At 39.4% G+C, this 17,461-nt stretch overlaps 2 protein-coding genes across 2 annotated transcripts; both read left to right on the top strand.

Annotated features, from left to right (window-relative positions):
• The first annotated feature begins 11,101 nt into the window (after window positions 1-11,101).
• On the top strand, window positions 11,102-14,119 carry LOC147440003 (uncharacterized). Its single transcript, XM_086485698.1, has 5 exons — window positions 11,102-11,256; window positions 12,322-12,841; window positions 12,944-13,115; window positions 13,203-13,240; window positions 13,311-14,119. The coding sequence occupies exons 1-5, from the start codon at window positions 11,248-11,250 to the stop codon at window positions 13,559-13,561; spliced, it is 990 nt and encodes a 329-aa protein (XP_086341824.1). The 5' UTR covers window positions 11,102-11,247; the 3' UTR covers window positions 13,562-14,119.
• A 10-nt stretch (window positions 14,120-14,129) lies between these two features.
• LOC147440002 (uncharacterized) lies at window positions 14,130-15,958 on the top strand. The gene is made up of 2 exons (XM_086485697.1): window positions 14,130-14,747; window positions 15,511-15,958. Exons 1-2 carry the CDS (start codon window positions 14,595-14,597, stop codon window positions 15,646-15,648), a joined length of 291 nt encoding a protein of 96 aa, XP_086341823.1. The 5' UTR covers window positions 14,130-14,594; the 3' UTR covers window positions 15,649-15,958.
• Window positions 15,959-17,461: the final 1,503 nt, after the last annotated feature.

The following is a 17,461-nucleotide window of genomic DNA, read 5'->3' as shown; positions in this document are numbered from 1 at the left end:
ACGAGTACTTGTCGAACGGTATGGGACGCTCATGATGACAATGGTTTTTATAAATAATGTATATACCGATTCGGACATAATAGTGCTAGTAGAGATTCTTAAGTGAACCTAATCCAAGGGTTGTTGGTTTAAAATTGGACGACTTCTTGTTTGACTATTGTTTGTAATACTGTTTGAAGGGCTCTTTTAACGAACCAATATCATAAATAAAGTAAAGGAACATGTATATTTAAACAGTGTGGTAGTAATTAGATAACAAAAGAAGGGTGAGTGCGGTGTGGAAAGTGGGAGAATGATACCTCGATGGTATCATTCTATGGACGGGTGGATCCGATGAGTCGGGTAACTTTCCAATGCTAGAAATTTTATTTTTTTAATAGTCATAAATCTTAAAAAAGACAAACCTTGGTGGCTGTGCTTCTGAAACATGGGGAAAAAAGCGCACAGGTTGGTCACTGTAAGATTTATACCTTCAGGTATAATTGATAATAGATAGTCTTTAGATAGGGTTATGGTGGTCATGCTTCGCCATAGCGAGATAGGACCGATCCTTCACTAATGGTTCATGCCTGTGGCTACGTAGTAGCTAAGGCAATGTCCGTTGGTTTTTCTTTCTCAGGATTGGAGACCTATCAAAGGTACTTCGCTCCTCTTGACAAGGGGCAGGGACCTCACACTGGTATCAGAGCCTAAGTTAAAGCTTGGGGAGATTTTTAGATTGATGTTTGGATGTTGAAGGATGCAAATGTTTGAAATAATAGAAGAACCTAGAAAAATTGTTTTGAGTTTTTATATCGTATTGAAGATTGAACTTTCCTCGTACAGGAAAATGTTCATTCAGCCTACCAGAAATTCCAGGTGTTCACCATCATGTTTGAAAAATACATGCCAATCACCAAATTATCAGTTTTGAAAAAGGGTCATGATGATTTTGGATAGGGTGTTTGCACCACCTATCCCAAGGGTGCATAGAGAATGGGGTATCAACTGGAGTCCATCTAGAGGAATCATACCATCGATGCCGACAAGATATGGTGCATGGATACCAACCTCAAGAAACTTCGATGGGCAGAGGAATTAAAAGTCATCGAAGTTTATCTTTTCACTGGTACTAAGAATCCGGATGCTACCATTACCTTGGGAGGAGAAAAGATATCTCAGACTCAATGGGTCTATAACCAAGTTACAAAAGTTATCCATGGTGGTAGGATTCGACCCATATGTGTATCTCGTAGCTTTCAAAGTTCAAAGGAAAATTATTATTTTGATCCTTTAGCCTATTCTTTTATAGTCACTAAACTCAAAATATAGAGACATTACAAGCCTTGTACCTAAAGACTACCAACCTTGGTAGCAAATAATGTGTATATGAATAAAGTTTGGATCAATATTGACTTTTTTCTATACTATTGTTTGATCAAGTCTTGTCTTAACACTAAACTTGTAATGAGCCACAAAACTGGCTCACATCAGGATTTTAGTAAATGAAACATAGCTTTTGTATATGACATCAAAATTTCATGAAACTTCTTAATTATGGGTTCAAGATGTGAAAAAGGTTTCTAAATACACAATTTACATGAAAAACTCAAAAATAAAAAAAACTACTTTTCTAAAACTAGTAGATTTTACGTAAAACTACACTTCAATACTTAACTTGAAGAAGTAAAAAATATTGGTATTCTTTGTTTATGGGTTAAAAAAGATTGGTACATCTATCGCATACCTATTGAGGGATTCTACAAAGAATTTTGGGCCTCTTAACAATGATTTGATTTAATTTCAAAAGAAAATAGAAAAATTCTGTCCATCCGCACAAATTAGTTGTAGAATATAGCAATAAAAAGACACCTTTACACCTTCAATTAGCTATGTACTATTTCTTATCAACTCATATTCAATGTTGTTTATAATTTCCTGAAACCATTTTCTATTTACATAACTAATATAGTGTGGAGAATTTTTTTACAAAAGTCAAGCAAAAAGCCACAAAAGTGGCTAATTTTTCACAGGACTAGTGTTAAAGTGGATTAAAGTTACTGTATCAAATAAAATTTCATTTAATTTATATTGCACAGAGTGCAGTGTACACATCCCTTCAAGATAAAAAGCTACTTCTCAAGCAAGCTAAACTTCCCTCTTTCAAGGGGGAAGGAGCCCTAATTGAGCGCGATGCAGAAGTGTGGCTCGAAGAGATGGAGGATTATTTTGTTGTTGCTGGTGCTACTCACGATAACCCAACAATGTTGGCTATGTTTCGTCTCATGGGGGATGTCAAGCTTTGGTAGAAACAACACTGCAAAGATAATCAAGTAGCTCAAAACACTCAAACTTGGGAAGACATTAAGTATGTTGTCAAAGGACGTTATCTTCCACCTGCACACGAATCCCTTAAGATGAATGAATTCTTCAACTTACGTCAGTTTCATCTTACAGTGGAAGAATACTACTCCAAATTTGTAACTCTTAGGCACTATGCTTCGCCAATGACCACATATAAACAAGTAGCCCGTTTTTGCCAAGGGCTAAATGCTCCTTTAAATACTCGTCTAGAAGCCATGAGGCCTGTAAATTTGCAAGATGCTCTTTTAAGAGCTAAAACCTTAGCTAAAGAGATGTCAAACTCTCAAAGGATATGAAATGAAAATATAAGGAATGATGGAAGGAGAGGACGACGTATGATGTGGAACCAAAGGCAAGTTCACCCAGTTCACCAAACTCATCCGATAGTTGCAGCTTCAGCAAATGGAGCTCAAAATGCAGATCTTAGATGCTATTAATGCAACGAGATAGGACATTTTAGGAATGTATGTCCTAGGCGAGTCTCTGCAACAAATATACCTAATCGAGCCAGACGGCAAGGCCAAATAATAAATCGTGGAGGAAGAAATGGAGGACGTGGTCGAGGGTACAGAATGGTTGCTAGAGTCAATGCTATCATAGGAGAACCAACATTGGGAAGAACAAGAGGAAAGAGCAACTCTACATGCTGCAATTGATAACCGAAGAGCAAGACAACAATATGTTGTCATTCAAACACCTGCAAATCACCAAGGTGAAAATTTTGAGCTTCTTATTGATTGTGGTAGTACTCATTCTTTCTTGTCACCTAAATGTTTAAGGAGGTTAGGACTTAATCAACACCCTGCAAGAAAGATGAGAGTTGAATTAGCCAATGGAAAGGAGGTGTTATCTCAATACATTGTGGGAAAAATAGATTTCAAGTTGGGAGAATACTCTACTTCTGCTACTTATCGAACCTTACCCATAGGAATCTATGACGAAATTCTTGGAATGGATTGGTTAGCCAGTCATAATGCCAATATCCATTGTGCCCAATGAAGTGTTACTTTTGTGGACAACCAAGGTCAAGAAGTCACTATTCAAGGCCAAAATAGACGACCAAAAGCTTACTTGGTCAAAGCTAATCGTTTTTTAAAAGGGTTACGCAAGGGTCAACAAATTTTTGTAGTCAAACTGAACAAAGAAGAAAAATATTCTTCCAACCCTGAACCAATGTGGCTATAAGAATTTTTGGATGTTTTCCCCGCTGAAGTTTTTGAACTATCACCATCTAGGGAAGTAGACCATGAAATCAAAATTTTCCCAGGTAGTGAACCAGTCTCAAGAGCACCGTACAAGATGTCACTTCGAGAGGCTATAGAGCTCAAGGGGCAGCTCAAGCAGTTGATTGAGCAAGGGTTTATCCGACCTAGTACATCTCCATGGGGTGCACATGTTCTCTTCCAAAAAAAAAGGCTGGCTCTCTTCGACTTTGCATAGATTATAGGGGCTTAAATCAGGTTACCATCAAGAATAAATATCCAATTCCGCGTATTGATGAGATGCTGGACAGATTACATGGAGCCAAAATATTCACAAAGATTGATCTTCTATCTGACTATCATCAAATTCGAATCCAGGAGGCCGATATCTCCAAAACAGCTTTCAACACTCGTTATGGTCATTACGAATTTACAGTGATGGCTTTCGGACTTACGAATGCTCCTGCAACTTTCAATCGTTTGATGCACAATATCTTTAGAGAATTCTTGGACGATTTTGTCCTAGTATTCTTTGATGATATCTTAATTTATTCCAAATCAGAGGAAGAGCATGAAGGACATGTTAGGAAAGTGTTAGAGCTTTTACGCCGAAATAAGTTGTATGCAAAGAAAAGCAAATGTACCTTCTTTACCCCTAAGGTCTGTTACTTAGGGTTTATCATTTCACCTGAAGGAGTCTCTGTTGACTCTGACAAAGTCAAGGATATTGTGGAATGGCCTCAACCCACTTCACAAACCAAAGTCAGAGGGTTCTTAGGTATCACAGGGTGGTACAGGATCTTTGTAAAGGACTATGCTCTTAAAGCTGCACCACTAACCGACTTGCTAAAGAAAGGAGCTAGGATACTTTAGGAAGAAAAACATGAATCTTGCTTCAAACAGCTTAAGGAGTATCTTGCTTTAGAAACTCTCTTAAAACTTCCAGACTTCACCCAAGAATTTGAGGTGATCACAGATGCTAGTAACCTTGCATTAGGAGGAGTCCTTACTCAAGAAGGAAGGCCTGTAGCTTACACTTCTCGGAAGCTTAGGATTCATGAAGTGAATTATGGTACACATGATTTAGAATTGCTAGCAGTTATTCACGCTCTCAAGCTATGGAGACATTATCTATTGGGACGCAAGTTCCAGTTGGTAACAGATCACAAGAGCCATAAGTGGATTTTTACCCAACCTAACCTTAACATGAGACAGAGGAGATGGGTAGAGCTCATGCATAAATATGATTTTGATATTAAATTTAGACCAGGTAAGGATAATGTTGTGGCAGATGCCCTAAGCCGTAAAGCTTTTCTGGGGGCAATTTCCATGGCTAACAACCCTATTTTAGACAAGGTCTCAATGCTGTTATCAGAGATGCAAATTACCAGATGCTTGCTAGTATCCTACGTGAAGAGAGGGTATCATCAAATCAGCCTAAACCTCTACATTACTCCTTAGAAGATGGGAAAATTTACTATAGGAATCGACTATGCATACCTAAGGATTCTACCCTAAGGAATGCTATCCTATATGAAGCACATGATGGCCCAACTTCAAGACATCCAGGTTATGCCAAAACCATCAATGCAATTTGTAGAAGTTACTATTGGCAAGGTATGTAAGGTGATGTCCTTCGCTATCTCAAGCAGTGTTTGTTTTGTCAAAGGAGAGACTAAAGATGCCAGGTAAACTACATCCTTTAGATATTCCCCAAATGAAATGGAATGTATTAGCATGGACTTTATCACCGGGTTTCCTTCTGTTCAAGCTGGCTATGATTTAATCATGATCATAGTCGACTTGCTTACTAAAGTGGCTCACTTAATCCAGTCAAGACAACTTTTACAACTTCAGATATTGCTCGTCTGTTTGTGAAGGAGGTTTCCAGAATTCATGGTTTACCCAAGAGGATTGTCGACGATCGTGATGCCAAGTTTACTTCAAAGTTTTGGGTATCATTGTTTCAAGCTATTGGAATCCAGTTATGTTTTAGTACTACTTATCATCCTCAAACTGATGGCCAAACTGAAATAGTTAATCAAGTAATTGAAGACATCCTCAGAGCCTACTACAATAGAGAACGTCGCAAGTAGATTCAATACCTACCCTTGGTAGAGTATGCATAAAATTACTCTACTCATAGAAGTATTGGAATGACACCTTTTAATGCTCTTTATGCTCAAGAATGTTTATCACCTCTTAACCTTTTTGACCCCACTATAAGGGTAGAAGCCTCAAAGAAAATGCTCGAAGAAATGGAAGCTCAAACCAAAGCTATTGGAAGGTATATTCAAGCGGCTCAAGATCGACAAAAGAAGTACGCCGACTTGAAAAGATCTGATTGGATTTTCAAGGAAGGTGACAAAGTTTTCTTACGAGTAAAGCCCAAAAAGAGCAATTTGTCTCTCGAAAGGTATAAGAAGCTTAACTACCGATATTGTGGACCTTACAAAATAATCAAGGTTGTAAGTGATCAAGCTTATAGACTAAAATCCCCTTCTCATCTCAAAGTGCATGATGTATTTCGTGTAAGTCTGTTAAAAAATTATGTATATAACCCTGACCATGTCCTTCATGATGAGCAAATCATTTTACTTGCTCAAGATGTTTTACAACTCGAACCTTATACTATTATAGAAACTTGAGAGAGAAAGCTTAGAAATAAATCCATCAAAGAACATATTATCTTATGGAAGGATTTCGCTGTAGTAGATGCTACTTGGGAAGATGAGACAACCCTTCTCAAGGATTACCCTTCACGGTTCTTGAGATGAGGGCATCTCAAATTCTAAGTTGGGGAGATTGTAAGGTCTCTACTTCTGAATTTCACACAAGTTCTATTACGCATTTGAATTTTTTAAACCATCACTCATTATTTAAGATATTCGAGTTTAAATTATGAATCGTAGGTTGAGAAAACCTAGAATTTAAAATTTACGCTACAAAATTTTGACATGTTTAGCTATACGAATCATTAACTAACTTATTGCAAGACTTATTTACTGATTGTAGATTTTCTCTTACTACTGTAAAGTTAGTATAAGACTGTAAAGTTTAACTTAAAAATGTAAAGTAAATTATCATTAAAAAAATAAATAAAATAATTATAAAGACAAAAGAATACACATGGATGACACATGAAGGCACATAAACTCACCTGGACTCACATAGGAGGAGACAAAGTGAAACACACTATCACATGAAAAGGAGAGGCTAGTTTTTGACTAATCTTAATGAATGGGGGCTGTGAGGCCTTATCTCTTGATGATGAGGACAAATTGGTTAGGCTGATGGGTACCACAAGGGGACCAAAAACGCGGGCATGAATTTTAGAAAATAAAATTTATTTTTTTATTATTTTTTTAATTTAAATTTTTTTTGAGAAACAAAAGTTGGACGTTTTCTTTTCTGCTATAAATAGAGCATCCATCCTCACACTTTAAACATAGAGATTGCGTCTATAGCGCTCACGAAGTGCTGCCACTTCTCTTAGAGAAAAGACGTCCACAAACCACTAAGAGAGCAAAAACTCTAGTGGATTAGTAAGGTGCGTATTAATTAAGCATTCAATTAGCTTTAAGAATGATGTATGTGTGTTATCTCTTACTCTAATCTCTCTAATAGATTAGTAAGATTCAATTAGCTTTAGGAATGGTGTATGTGTGCTATGTCTTACTCTAATCTTTCTAATAGATTAGTAAGATTCAATTAGCTTTCAGAAGGATATGTGTGTGTGTGCTATCTCTTACTCTAATCTCTCTAATAGATTAGTAAGATTCAATTAGTTTTAGGGATGATGTGTGTGTTATCTCTTACTGTAATCTCTCTAATAGATTAGTAAGATTCAATTGGCTTTAGAAAAGGATGTGTGTGTGTTCTCTTTTACTCAAATCTTTCTAATGGATTAGTAAGATTCAATTAACTTTAGAAAAGATGTGTGTATGTTTTCTCTTACTCTAATCTCTCTAAGTATACCTACTCTCTCTAGTTAGTACATCTTCACTATTAACTTATGCATAATTAATTGAAAGTTAATACATAAGAGTACTCATCACACTCTTATTATGCATGATGAAATTCTCATTCACCAATTTTATTGTCAATTAGATTAATTAGTATTTTGAATAATACTAAAAATTGATCTAGTTGAAGTATAGAAATTGAAGTTAGAATTGGATTAGAAATGTCATGCATAAAAGTAATGCATTCTTAAACTTTCACTCGTAGTTTACACACTTAATTTTTGATTAATTAAGATTAGTAAATATTTTGATGTATAGAAATTGGATGTAGAACAACAACACTAAGTGTGAATCCGAGTTGGCGAGGGTTCAAATTACAGACTCTCTTTGGAAAATTTTAGTAAAGTAATATTCTAGAAAAATAACAAGGTTACTTATATGTAAAAATGACCTTAGATTTCAAGGAGATTACTAGGGAAATTGACCAATTTAAAGTTCTAAGTGTATAACATAAGTGTAGTATAAAAAAATGACTCCAAAGCGTGCTCGAACCCAAGGTGCTAATGATCATGAAGCCGATACAAGTAACAGGGGAACTCCTGCGGAACATGCTATGTCTCTACCAATCGGAGCTATGATACAAGTTAGTATTGCACTTTCAAGTTATGCATCATTGCATATGCGAGACCATAGAAATATATTATTTACCTTATGAAAAGAAAACACGGACCAAAACCAAGGGGCTTAACCCCAAGAAACTTGGCATATGTTTGACAAGTAGGAAAGAATGTCTGGTTAAACTGGTTATTATAGGAAAGAATGTTTGTCCAAAACCTTCGGTATGGTTTCTCTCAAGTCTCTCTACTTATTAGCGTTGGCATTATGTGGCAGTTGCCGAGGCGTGAGATGACGCCCAGGATGGCACCGCTGATGTTGTGGTGGGAGTACACCCAGATTAGCCCAGCTGGATACTGCAGTTTTTTTTTGCCGTGGCATGAGGATGACACCCAAATTAGCATCGTTGTTGCTGTGGCGAGAGTACATTTAGATTAGCACAACGAGTACTTGTCGAGCGGTATGGGACGCTCATGATGACAAGGGTTTTTATAAATAATGTATATACCGATCGGACATAATAGTGCTAGTAGAGATTCTTAAGTGAACCTAATCCAAGGGTTGTTGGTTTAAAATTGGACGACTTTTTGTTTGACTATTGTTTGTAATACTGTTTGAAGGGCTCTTTTAACGAACCAATATCATAAATAAAGTAAAGGAACATGTATATTTAAACAGTGTGGTAGTAATTAGATAACAAAAGAAGGGTGAGTGCGGTGTGGAAAGTGGGAGAATGATACCCCGACGGTATCATTCTATCCCGGGGGATTCACTATGGATTTTTGTATGGTATCACGTGAGTGTACAAGAGGGGGGTTTTTAGAGGTGAGACATAAGCGTATACAATAGGGGTAGCCCCCCATTATTTCACGCTCGTACCGTATGTATAAGGGAGGGGGGGACCGACCCGGGGGGGGGAGGGGAGGGAAGGGATATTAAGTGCTTATGTAATAAGACACATGCCCTAACAAACCAAGTAAAGAATCTTTCACATGAAGGTGTTGTTCTTTGTATTTCAAAGAGTTAATTTATTGCACTAGCAAACTAAGATAGCTATACCAATGAGAAGATATGATACCTCCCTGTTCTCTCCCTTAGCTAACATCTTTAAGACTTGTTCAACAAGCTTCTAGATTTGTTGGGGTCGAAGCTACCATAAACTTGACTAATCTTCTTCTATGTAGCCACTAGGCATCAATATCTTGGACATTCATACCCTCATTAGTCTCTTCAACATCATCATCATCAATACCACCATCTGCATAGCCTCTGTCTCCATATCTGTACTCTCATTTTATTTAATGTTGTCTTCTTTCACATCATCCAAGTCACTCTTCTCTTCTTCTTCTTCATGTGCAAACTCAATAGCAACACCAATGGCATGATCAAGAGCTTCTCCTGCATCCACGGTACCAGCTTTACAACCATCATTGTAATCTATAATAAGTTTCCCAATCTTTGCATGTGCATGCATTGTTTAGTAGCTTTTCAAACTCTTTCTTCTCATTTAGATCCTTGGTGTTGTCATTCTTAAGGACAACTAGAACTTTATCAGCTACCCTATGTAAAATATCTTGGGGTTGATCGCCATATCGTTATTGTATGAGGTTTAGAAGGGCTTCCCTCTCGTGTATCCCCTGAGTGGGGGGGCCTTAGTCATGTGATATGCTTATGTATCACCAAGTTGACTTATGTATTAAATAGTTGAAAGATTCCCTCTTACATATCCCCTAACTAAGGTCCTCACACTTGTCCCTTGTGCGCTATGCCCCGAGACTAGGAAATGGCAGCAACACTACATACACATCGCCAATGGAGTTGCAGGCCATGTCCTTGTTGGCAACCGGCTCAACGCCATTTTGAGTATTCCTTTGGATGGGGGGTTTTTCTTGCCCAAATATGGTGGAGGGATGCCCATCCCATTTCAACCAATGAGAGATTTTCTTTTGATGTGTTATGAAATGGTGATAATAGTCCTCTTCAACGAGTCCATGTTTTGGGTATCTGCCCGCTTAAAAATGGATGTGTGTAAACACCCTAAATTCAGAGTGGACTTTAGTGGAATTTGGAAAATCTCAAATTTTAGAGATTTGGTTTTGAACTCAAAGCGGGAAGAGACTACCATGTGGGCGAGCGTGAGGAGTGGAGCTCTCAACTCTGTGACTCACGAGCTTGAGTGTGCAATCTACCATGGTCGACAATGTGCAAGCAACGACGCACTCTATAGACCCCAGGACTCTACATGGCTCAAGTAACCTCTCTCTCTCTCTCTCTCTCTCTCTCTGTGGCATGGACATGGGCTTCTTGATTCTCTTGATTGTAGGGTTTATTGCATGACTGTTGAGAGCTTTTTCTGTCTTGTATATGGTATTACTGCTCAAATTACTTGTATATGGTATTGCTTTTTCTATCTCGTATATGGTATTGCTGCTCAAATTACCTGCACTGTTTGCAGTTTTTGTGGTCACAAGCTTGCAATTGGTATTTTACAAGTCAAACTCTATCACAAATAAGCTTATCTTCTATTGTATTTTCATGTTGACAGAGATCTTTTGCTAGAGATTTTGCTGAGTGTTTGTTTCATGATTTTTGAGAGCTTGTCCTGAGGGTTTGTTGCATGTCTACTGAGAGCTTTTGTTGAGGTTTTATTGCATGATTGTTGAGAGCTTTTGCCATCTTCTATAGGGTGTTGCTGCTCAAATTACTAGACATTGCATGGCCAGTGTGGAACGGCCGATGACCCGTGCGTAATTAGGAAATTTTGATATTCTTTCATGCATCGATTGGTAAGATGTGGGAATACATCATGGTCTTTTTCCTTCATCCATAGGTCTCGGGAGGTGGCACCAAATCAAAACTATTTAGCTCGCACTTACCTACAGTTCAGTATTTTGCTGCTTGGGATGAGCGTTTAGCTGCTTCTTCGGTAGGTGCATAGTAGTAACATTATTTTGGAGTGCATTAAATCTTGTAGGCTTCACACATATGGCTAATAAGTATCTGCAGAACCCAGATACATGTAGAGCGGGAAAGGAAGAGAAGCGCGGAGTTTTGCGTGTTTGAGTTGCATTTTTGTCTTCTTCTTGTTCCTCGCCACAGGCCTACTCTCTTCCTCGCCCCTCATGTGGAAGGTGGGCGTCTCTCTCTCTCTCTCTCTCTCTCTCTCTCTCTCTCTCGCCGTGTCAGACGGCCTCTACTGTGTGAAGGCGCTTAATCAGACCGTGGCTTCTCAAAAGCAGCAGATTGATAAATTTAGGGTGGACCTCGATGACCAGAACAAACGTTGCAAAATCCTCAAGGTGGACCTCTCTAGCCAGAAGGTTGAATGCGGCCAGCGTGTTGCAGATGCCCAGCAGCACATCCATGACTCAGACCAGTAGATCTCTGTCCTCCAGAGATAATTGATTGAGGAGAAGTAGCAGACACAAGACCAGAGGCAAGCATTGGGCGCACAGGCTTCTCTCCTTGAGAAGGAGTTGGAAGAGAAGAGGCTGCTTCTCAATGAGTTGGTTGATCAAGTTTCCCATTCAGATAGACAATTGACAGAGGAGAAAGAGAAACATCTCTGTGTTTTTTGCTTGGATAAGCCTCATGACACTCATCATGCCCTACTTGCACTTCCATTATTGCTTCTGCTGCTTGATGCAGCATAAGCAGGCCAATGGTAGCACTTGTCCCACATGTAGGGGAAGCATCCAAGGGCTTTGCATGTCATCTTTTCTGACATGAGAGGAAGAACTCTGCAACAATAATGGCATTTCCATGGGGAATATTTGTGGAGAACTTTGGCGATTGTGGCGAGAAGAGTGACACCCTTATTAATGGCACCATGTGTGTCAGTCATGTTGCAGAGTTTTGTAAACCTCACATACAATATGACCATTGTGCAACTTTGACTAGAGCTCTGGTTTTCCGTGGGTTATTGTTTCTCTTGCACATTAGCTGCAGGGATATGGTGACACCTGCAAGAACTTCAGTACAGAAGTAACAATAGTTTGAGTTTGTGTTAGTGAAGATGCTTGTTCCTATTATTTTTCTACTGGCTCGTTTTCTAGATAATTATCTTGACTTCTCGCGATGCTGAAGATTATTTCCATTATTTCCTCATTGGGTATTAGCTAACAGGAGTTTTGAATACAAAGCCTTTTTCGAGTGTGGCTTCTGATATCATGCCTTTTGTCTGTTTTGATTTGCAGGGTTGTCCTTCAACTTTGGGAGTCAATCACATACAAACTGAAATTGTAGAAAAGATAACGGAGAATAGAAGACTCAAGCCAAGGATTTTTGGAACTGGAGGATCGACTATCCAGGGTATTGAAAAGGATACAAGATGTCGATTGAAGTTGGAGGACAATTTGACAGCTGGGAATGGATCCTTCTTTGTGCGGATTTTTGGGAGCAACAGGGTGATGGTTGGAAAGGCTGTAGATGCTGTGAAGAGATTACTTGATCACGTACAGGATGATCGAAAGCCTCAGAATGCACGCAAGTCACACGGGTCTCATAATCGCTCGTCAGATTCGCTTGCAGGATCTCATATGCAGCACATTGCCAGTCAACAAACTCAGTATGAACCAAACATGCAGCCTTATGCAAAACAAGAAGCTTCATATTATGATGAGCAACACAACAGCATGGACCAGCTAGGAGCAAGGCGCCAGTGGGAAACAGGGAGTCAAAATGGTGCTTTTGCAATGGCGTACAGCCTTAAAGGAGGTAAGTAATAGGAAGGGCGCTGGCTGTGGCCATTTGGTGATTATGCATACTGCACTTTGTGATTTTCTCTCATCTTTCGAACTCGGTTCTGGGTTTCGAAAGGCCCTCAATATGACGAGAGGCCACTTTCAAAGGGGGTTTCTAAGGAGGATGATCATGGTCAAAATGGTGACGCGGGATTTGATCAGCAGGGAATGCCCCCGACCCTTGAGACCCTCGAGCAAAAGTTTGTGCAGGAGACAATGCAACTGACAAAGGCCCTTAATGATGCCAGGTTGGAACTTCATGTGCTTTAATTAGTGTTGTATTAGCCAGAGCTTGGAACTTCACTCATTCTAAATTCTTTCATGCGGTATTGCAGGCTATCAGAGAGATTCAAGAACAATATCAACAAAAGATGTCATCACTGAGAGCAGCACAAGGAAAGCACCGAGAGGAGTTTTTAAGGCATGAAGCACATTTCAGGCAGCATCAGTACCAACAATATCAGTCTCAGGGAGACTCGAGTATTATAATTATGAAGATGAGGGCCAAGGCCAACCTGAACAAAAGAGAGGAAAGTTTGAAGTAGATGTTCTGAATGCTGGAGAGGAGATGGATGGCTATGGGGAAGAGGCAGAGGATGATGTTGGTGATGTTGCTGAGACTGTTTGCTGCATCTGTGATCATGGTGGATCAATGATTTGTTATGTTTTGTTTGCTTTCTGGAGTGAGGTTTGATGCAGGATAAGTGGGCCACTGAGGTAGCGATTGCGAAGGAAGAGATGGATCAGTAGGGGCTGGTTCAAATGTAGGCCACAGATGGCCGTTGGATTCCCCCTCGACGAGGCGGATTACAAGCGGATGCGAGGCGGGTAAACTGTACTTGATACCATACCATGCAGTCAAGAACATGATCAGATGGTCGGGGACGTACAACAATCATGGTATATCGGGCTGAGCCGGGGGGCCAACGAACAACTAAGACGTGTGGTGAGATATGTTGGCAACAGTGGAATAGCATGTTGGGGTAGTCTATGGATGGCCGATGGGTTCCCCCTCGACAAAGCGGGTTGTCCACCGAGTGGGAGCGCAACATGAGTGTGCTTGAGAATAGCCAAGGTAGTAGAGGCCAAATCACTATGACAGGGCGATGCAATGAAAAGGGTGGCAGAATTTTCAGTGGTTTTTGCAAACCAGGTGCGGTGGCGCTCAAGAAGGCATGGAAGGAAGAGATGGCAAATGTGATACATGCACCACATTGCGAGAGGGTAGGCTCCAATGAGCACCAGCCCACGTTTCATTTGAGTTGATTTGCTTGGCGAGTGATCATGCACATGTTCCTACTCATTAGCCGTTGCTGGCTAAGATGGAATCACTGGACATCGGGAAGCAGGATAGCAGATGAACCATATTTGTATAACGACCAACAAGGCAGTGGAGCGAAGAGTCGCTCTACAATGCGGGGATTGCAATCGAGCAACTTCAGTTGGCTCATTGCTTGGACTGAGTTTATGAGGTGGATACCTCCTTGTCACAGAAGTTGTGAATGCACAAACAGGTGCAAAAGGCAGCCAAATCGGCGCCAATTTCTGGAAGGTGGTATGCATAGAGCACGGCATTGATCCCACGGGGTCATACAGCGACGACGCTGACATGCAGCTGGAGAGAGTGAATGTGTACTACAACGAGGCAAGCTGCAGGCGCTATGTGCCTCGCTTTGTGCTCATGGATCTGAAGCCAAGTACTATGGACAGTGTTCGAACGGGCCTCTATGGGCAGATCTTCCGCCTTGATAACTTCGTCTTTGGCCAGTCCGGAGCTAGCAACAACTAGGCCAAGGGTCACTACACCGAAGGCGGGGAGCTCATTGATTCTGTCCTTGACGTTGTTCGCAAAGAGGTTGGAAACTCCGACTGCCTTCAAGGTGAGTGTCTTTAAGATCTCATTCTATCGTTCTTTATTCTATTTTATTCTATGAAATACTGTTTCGTCATGCCTTCTTTGCCATTTCTCCAATGTCACAGTTCCATTTATGTTTGGTATAATGATTCTGTTGTTAGTTTTGTTTATATTTGACAATGTAGCTAGCCTGTGTAATCGTGTTGTTTGACAACAATGTTCAGATCTGTCCTCAGTGAAGGTTTGAAAACAATGTTCAGATCTGTCCTCAGTGAAGGTTGTCAGATTTCTTTAAGTGAAATTTTCACCGTTTCTGTTCTAGCTTCCTAGTATCCCCCCTCACTTGGTAGACATTGGCTTTAGATCTACGCTCACCACTCCCAGCCAGTGCTGGATTCCAAATTTGTTTCAAGTTAGCAAGGCTTTGCCACAAACTCTTTCTTCAATTAATGTTGATCTGTAAACTGTATACTGTTTCTATGCTTGAGATGTTTATCTATACACTATGATGCAAGCTTCTGTAGTGACAGAAGCTTCAATGTCTTCAGCATTGTGTCATTAATCCTACCGAACTGGTTGATGGCATCTTGTATACCTTGAACGGCGGTTTTTTCTTTTTGCTATAGTACATCTCATAAAAAAGCTAGCTTTTCTGTGCTGATCAGTTAAATCTGTGATTGCTTGCTTTGAGGCCTTTGTTTTGTAGTTTTGAGCCTTGTCTCCCCGTAGCAAGTTCGCGTACTTAATGGCTTCCTTGGGCCTCATCTTATTAAGCTTCCTCTTTTCAGACTTCTTCGGAAAGGATGATGACGATGCGAGGAGTTTGTGCTGATGCTCACGATGGGAGGCCAGCACCTTGCAAGCGAAGCGATTGCCAAACGCAGAGTGAGTTCTCAGTTCACTTTAGTCATGACTTCGAGTCTTGACCTACTGGTCAGTGACGCTTAGTCTTGACGTCCCAACCTGTTGGAGCTGGCGTTCAAGTCCAGACTTCTTTCACTGTCGGCACCAATGTTGTTGGCTCCTTGAGCCTCTTGTTGTCTATCTGATGCACTAAATCGGCTTTTAGATCATAGTTTGAAGCATCTATCGGTAGTTACACTAAATCTTGTCACATTTTGTCAAATTTTTTCAAAGCAAGCTCGAAATCTAGCTTAGATTTTTCAAGTTAGTGATACTCACAATTTTGGGTGGTATTGTTGTATTAATTCAATAAAGAATGTACTTAATCTCAAATTGGATGTGTGACATCATAGCGTTAAAGATTTTAAGATCGTTAGTTTCTTTTACATGTAGCGACAAATTCTATAGTCTCAATTTTTCGACCATGGCTTGACCGGGTGTGTTATCTTGAGCTATAGTTTCTTGCCAAGACACGTCTAGCATACCTTGGGTCTATGTGTCACACATACACAATGTCGTTATTTTGTATATAATTACAAATAGTCTCAATTTGTCACATGGTCATATGGCTTGACCGGGTGTGCCATTTTGAGCTATTGCTTTTTACCTTCAGTTCTTCTAGCTATCCATATGGCTTGATCGGGTCTCTTGAGCTAACCATTCTTACCAAATGTGTAGTGTCTCTTTTTACGATAAAAAACGTTAAAGATTTTAAGATCGTTAGTTTTTTTTACATGTAGTTACAAATTCTATAGTCTCAATTTTCCACATGGTCATATGGCTTAACCGGATGTGTTATCTTGAGCTTAGTTTTTTGCCAACACGTCTAGCATACCTTGGGTCTATGTGTCATACCACCACTTTGAAGTTAGATTACTTTGACTCGATTGAAAATGTGTTTGATTTTCACGTGTAAGATAATCTTTAAATCCCAATTGGGAGTCCAAGATGAGGTGGATAGTTTTTTTGAAAAAAGAAATTATGTGATGAAAATCCTATGTGGGAGTCCAAGAAAAAAGGTATACTGATTTTTTTAAAGAAAGAGGTCTCCGTACAAAGGAGATTGGCGAAATTTTCAAGATTTATATTTTATATACGTGCATTCATATCACATATAATTGTTTTTGTTCAAAAAAATTAATCTTTTAATGGATTGTTTTGTAATGTGTTTTGATTTATGTATTATTTGTTATTTAGAGAGTAATCTACTTCATCTGTGTGCCTTAAATCCCATGTGGGAAGCCTATTAAGTAGATGGCTAGTATCATATGTTTTGAGATTGAGATTTGTATCAGTTTACAAGGCAAATGCTATTTGTTTTTTGACAAATTACATTGAAACAATTGGTTTATTTTAATTTAGTATTCATTATATTTGTTGCTTTTCATTGCTTGTTCTCTTAATATCTATTGCAAACGAAAATACACTACAATGTACACTCTGCTCATTTGCAGTTCAATATGTATTTTTGCAAAAGCATGTGCTTCTAAAATTGTTTTGTTATTAGTATACAAAAAGTAGTGGGTCATTACATTCAGTATGAAATCCGTATGAGGGGGGTTAGCTCATTGCGATCTTGTCCGTATCTTGTTCGTATGTAGGAGGTAGGTTAGCAAGTAAGATACCGTACATAGGGGGGTTTCTTTAATTTTGATGCACGTAGGTGACATCCCCCCATTACTAATATTGAATCTCCGGACATTCTATGGACGGGTGGACCCGATGAGTCGGATAACTTTCCAACGCTAGAAATCGTTTTTTTTTTAATAGTCATAAATCTTAAAAGAGACAAACCTTGGCGACTGCTTCTGAAACATGGAAAAAAAAGCGCACATG

This window comes from Adiantum capillus-veneris, chromosome 16, assembly GCF_014529385.1.
Source record: "Adiantum capillus-veneris isolate H3 chromosome 16, ASM1452938v2, whole genome shotgun sequence".
In the NCBI taxonomy this organism is placed as follows: Eukaryota; Viridiplantae; Streptophyta; class Polypodiopsida; order Polypodiales; family Pteridaceae; genus Adiantum; species Adiantum capillus-veneris.
Note: the sequence above shows the minus strand (reverse complement) of the source record. Positions and strands in the feature narration are given on the sequence as shown.

Bases quoted from the DNA above. Each gene is read 5' to 3' on its own strand.
- LOC147440002 (XM_086485697.1), top strand. From the start codon at position 14,595: ATGGGCAGATCTTCCGCCTTGATAACTTCGTCTTTGGCCAGTCCGGAG. The intron at 14,748-15,510 runs GTGAGTGTCTTT...TCCTCTTTTCAG, and splicing joins AAACTCCGACTGCCTTCAAG to ACTTCTTCGGAAAGGATGAT.
- LOC147440003 (XM_086485698.1), top strand. The intron at 12,842-12,943 runs GTAAGTAATAGG...GGGTTTCGAAAG, and splicing joins GGCGTACAGCCTTAAAGGAG to GCCCTCAATATGACGAGAGG. The intron at 13,241-13,310 runs GTCATCACTGAG...CATTTCAGGCAG, and splicing joins GAACAATATCAACAAAAGAT to CATCAGTACCAACAATATCA.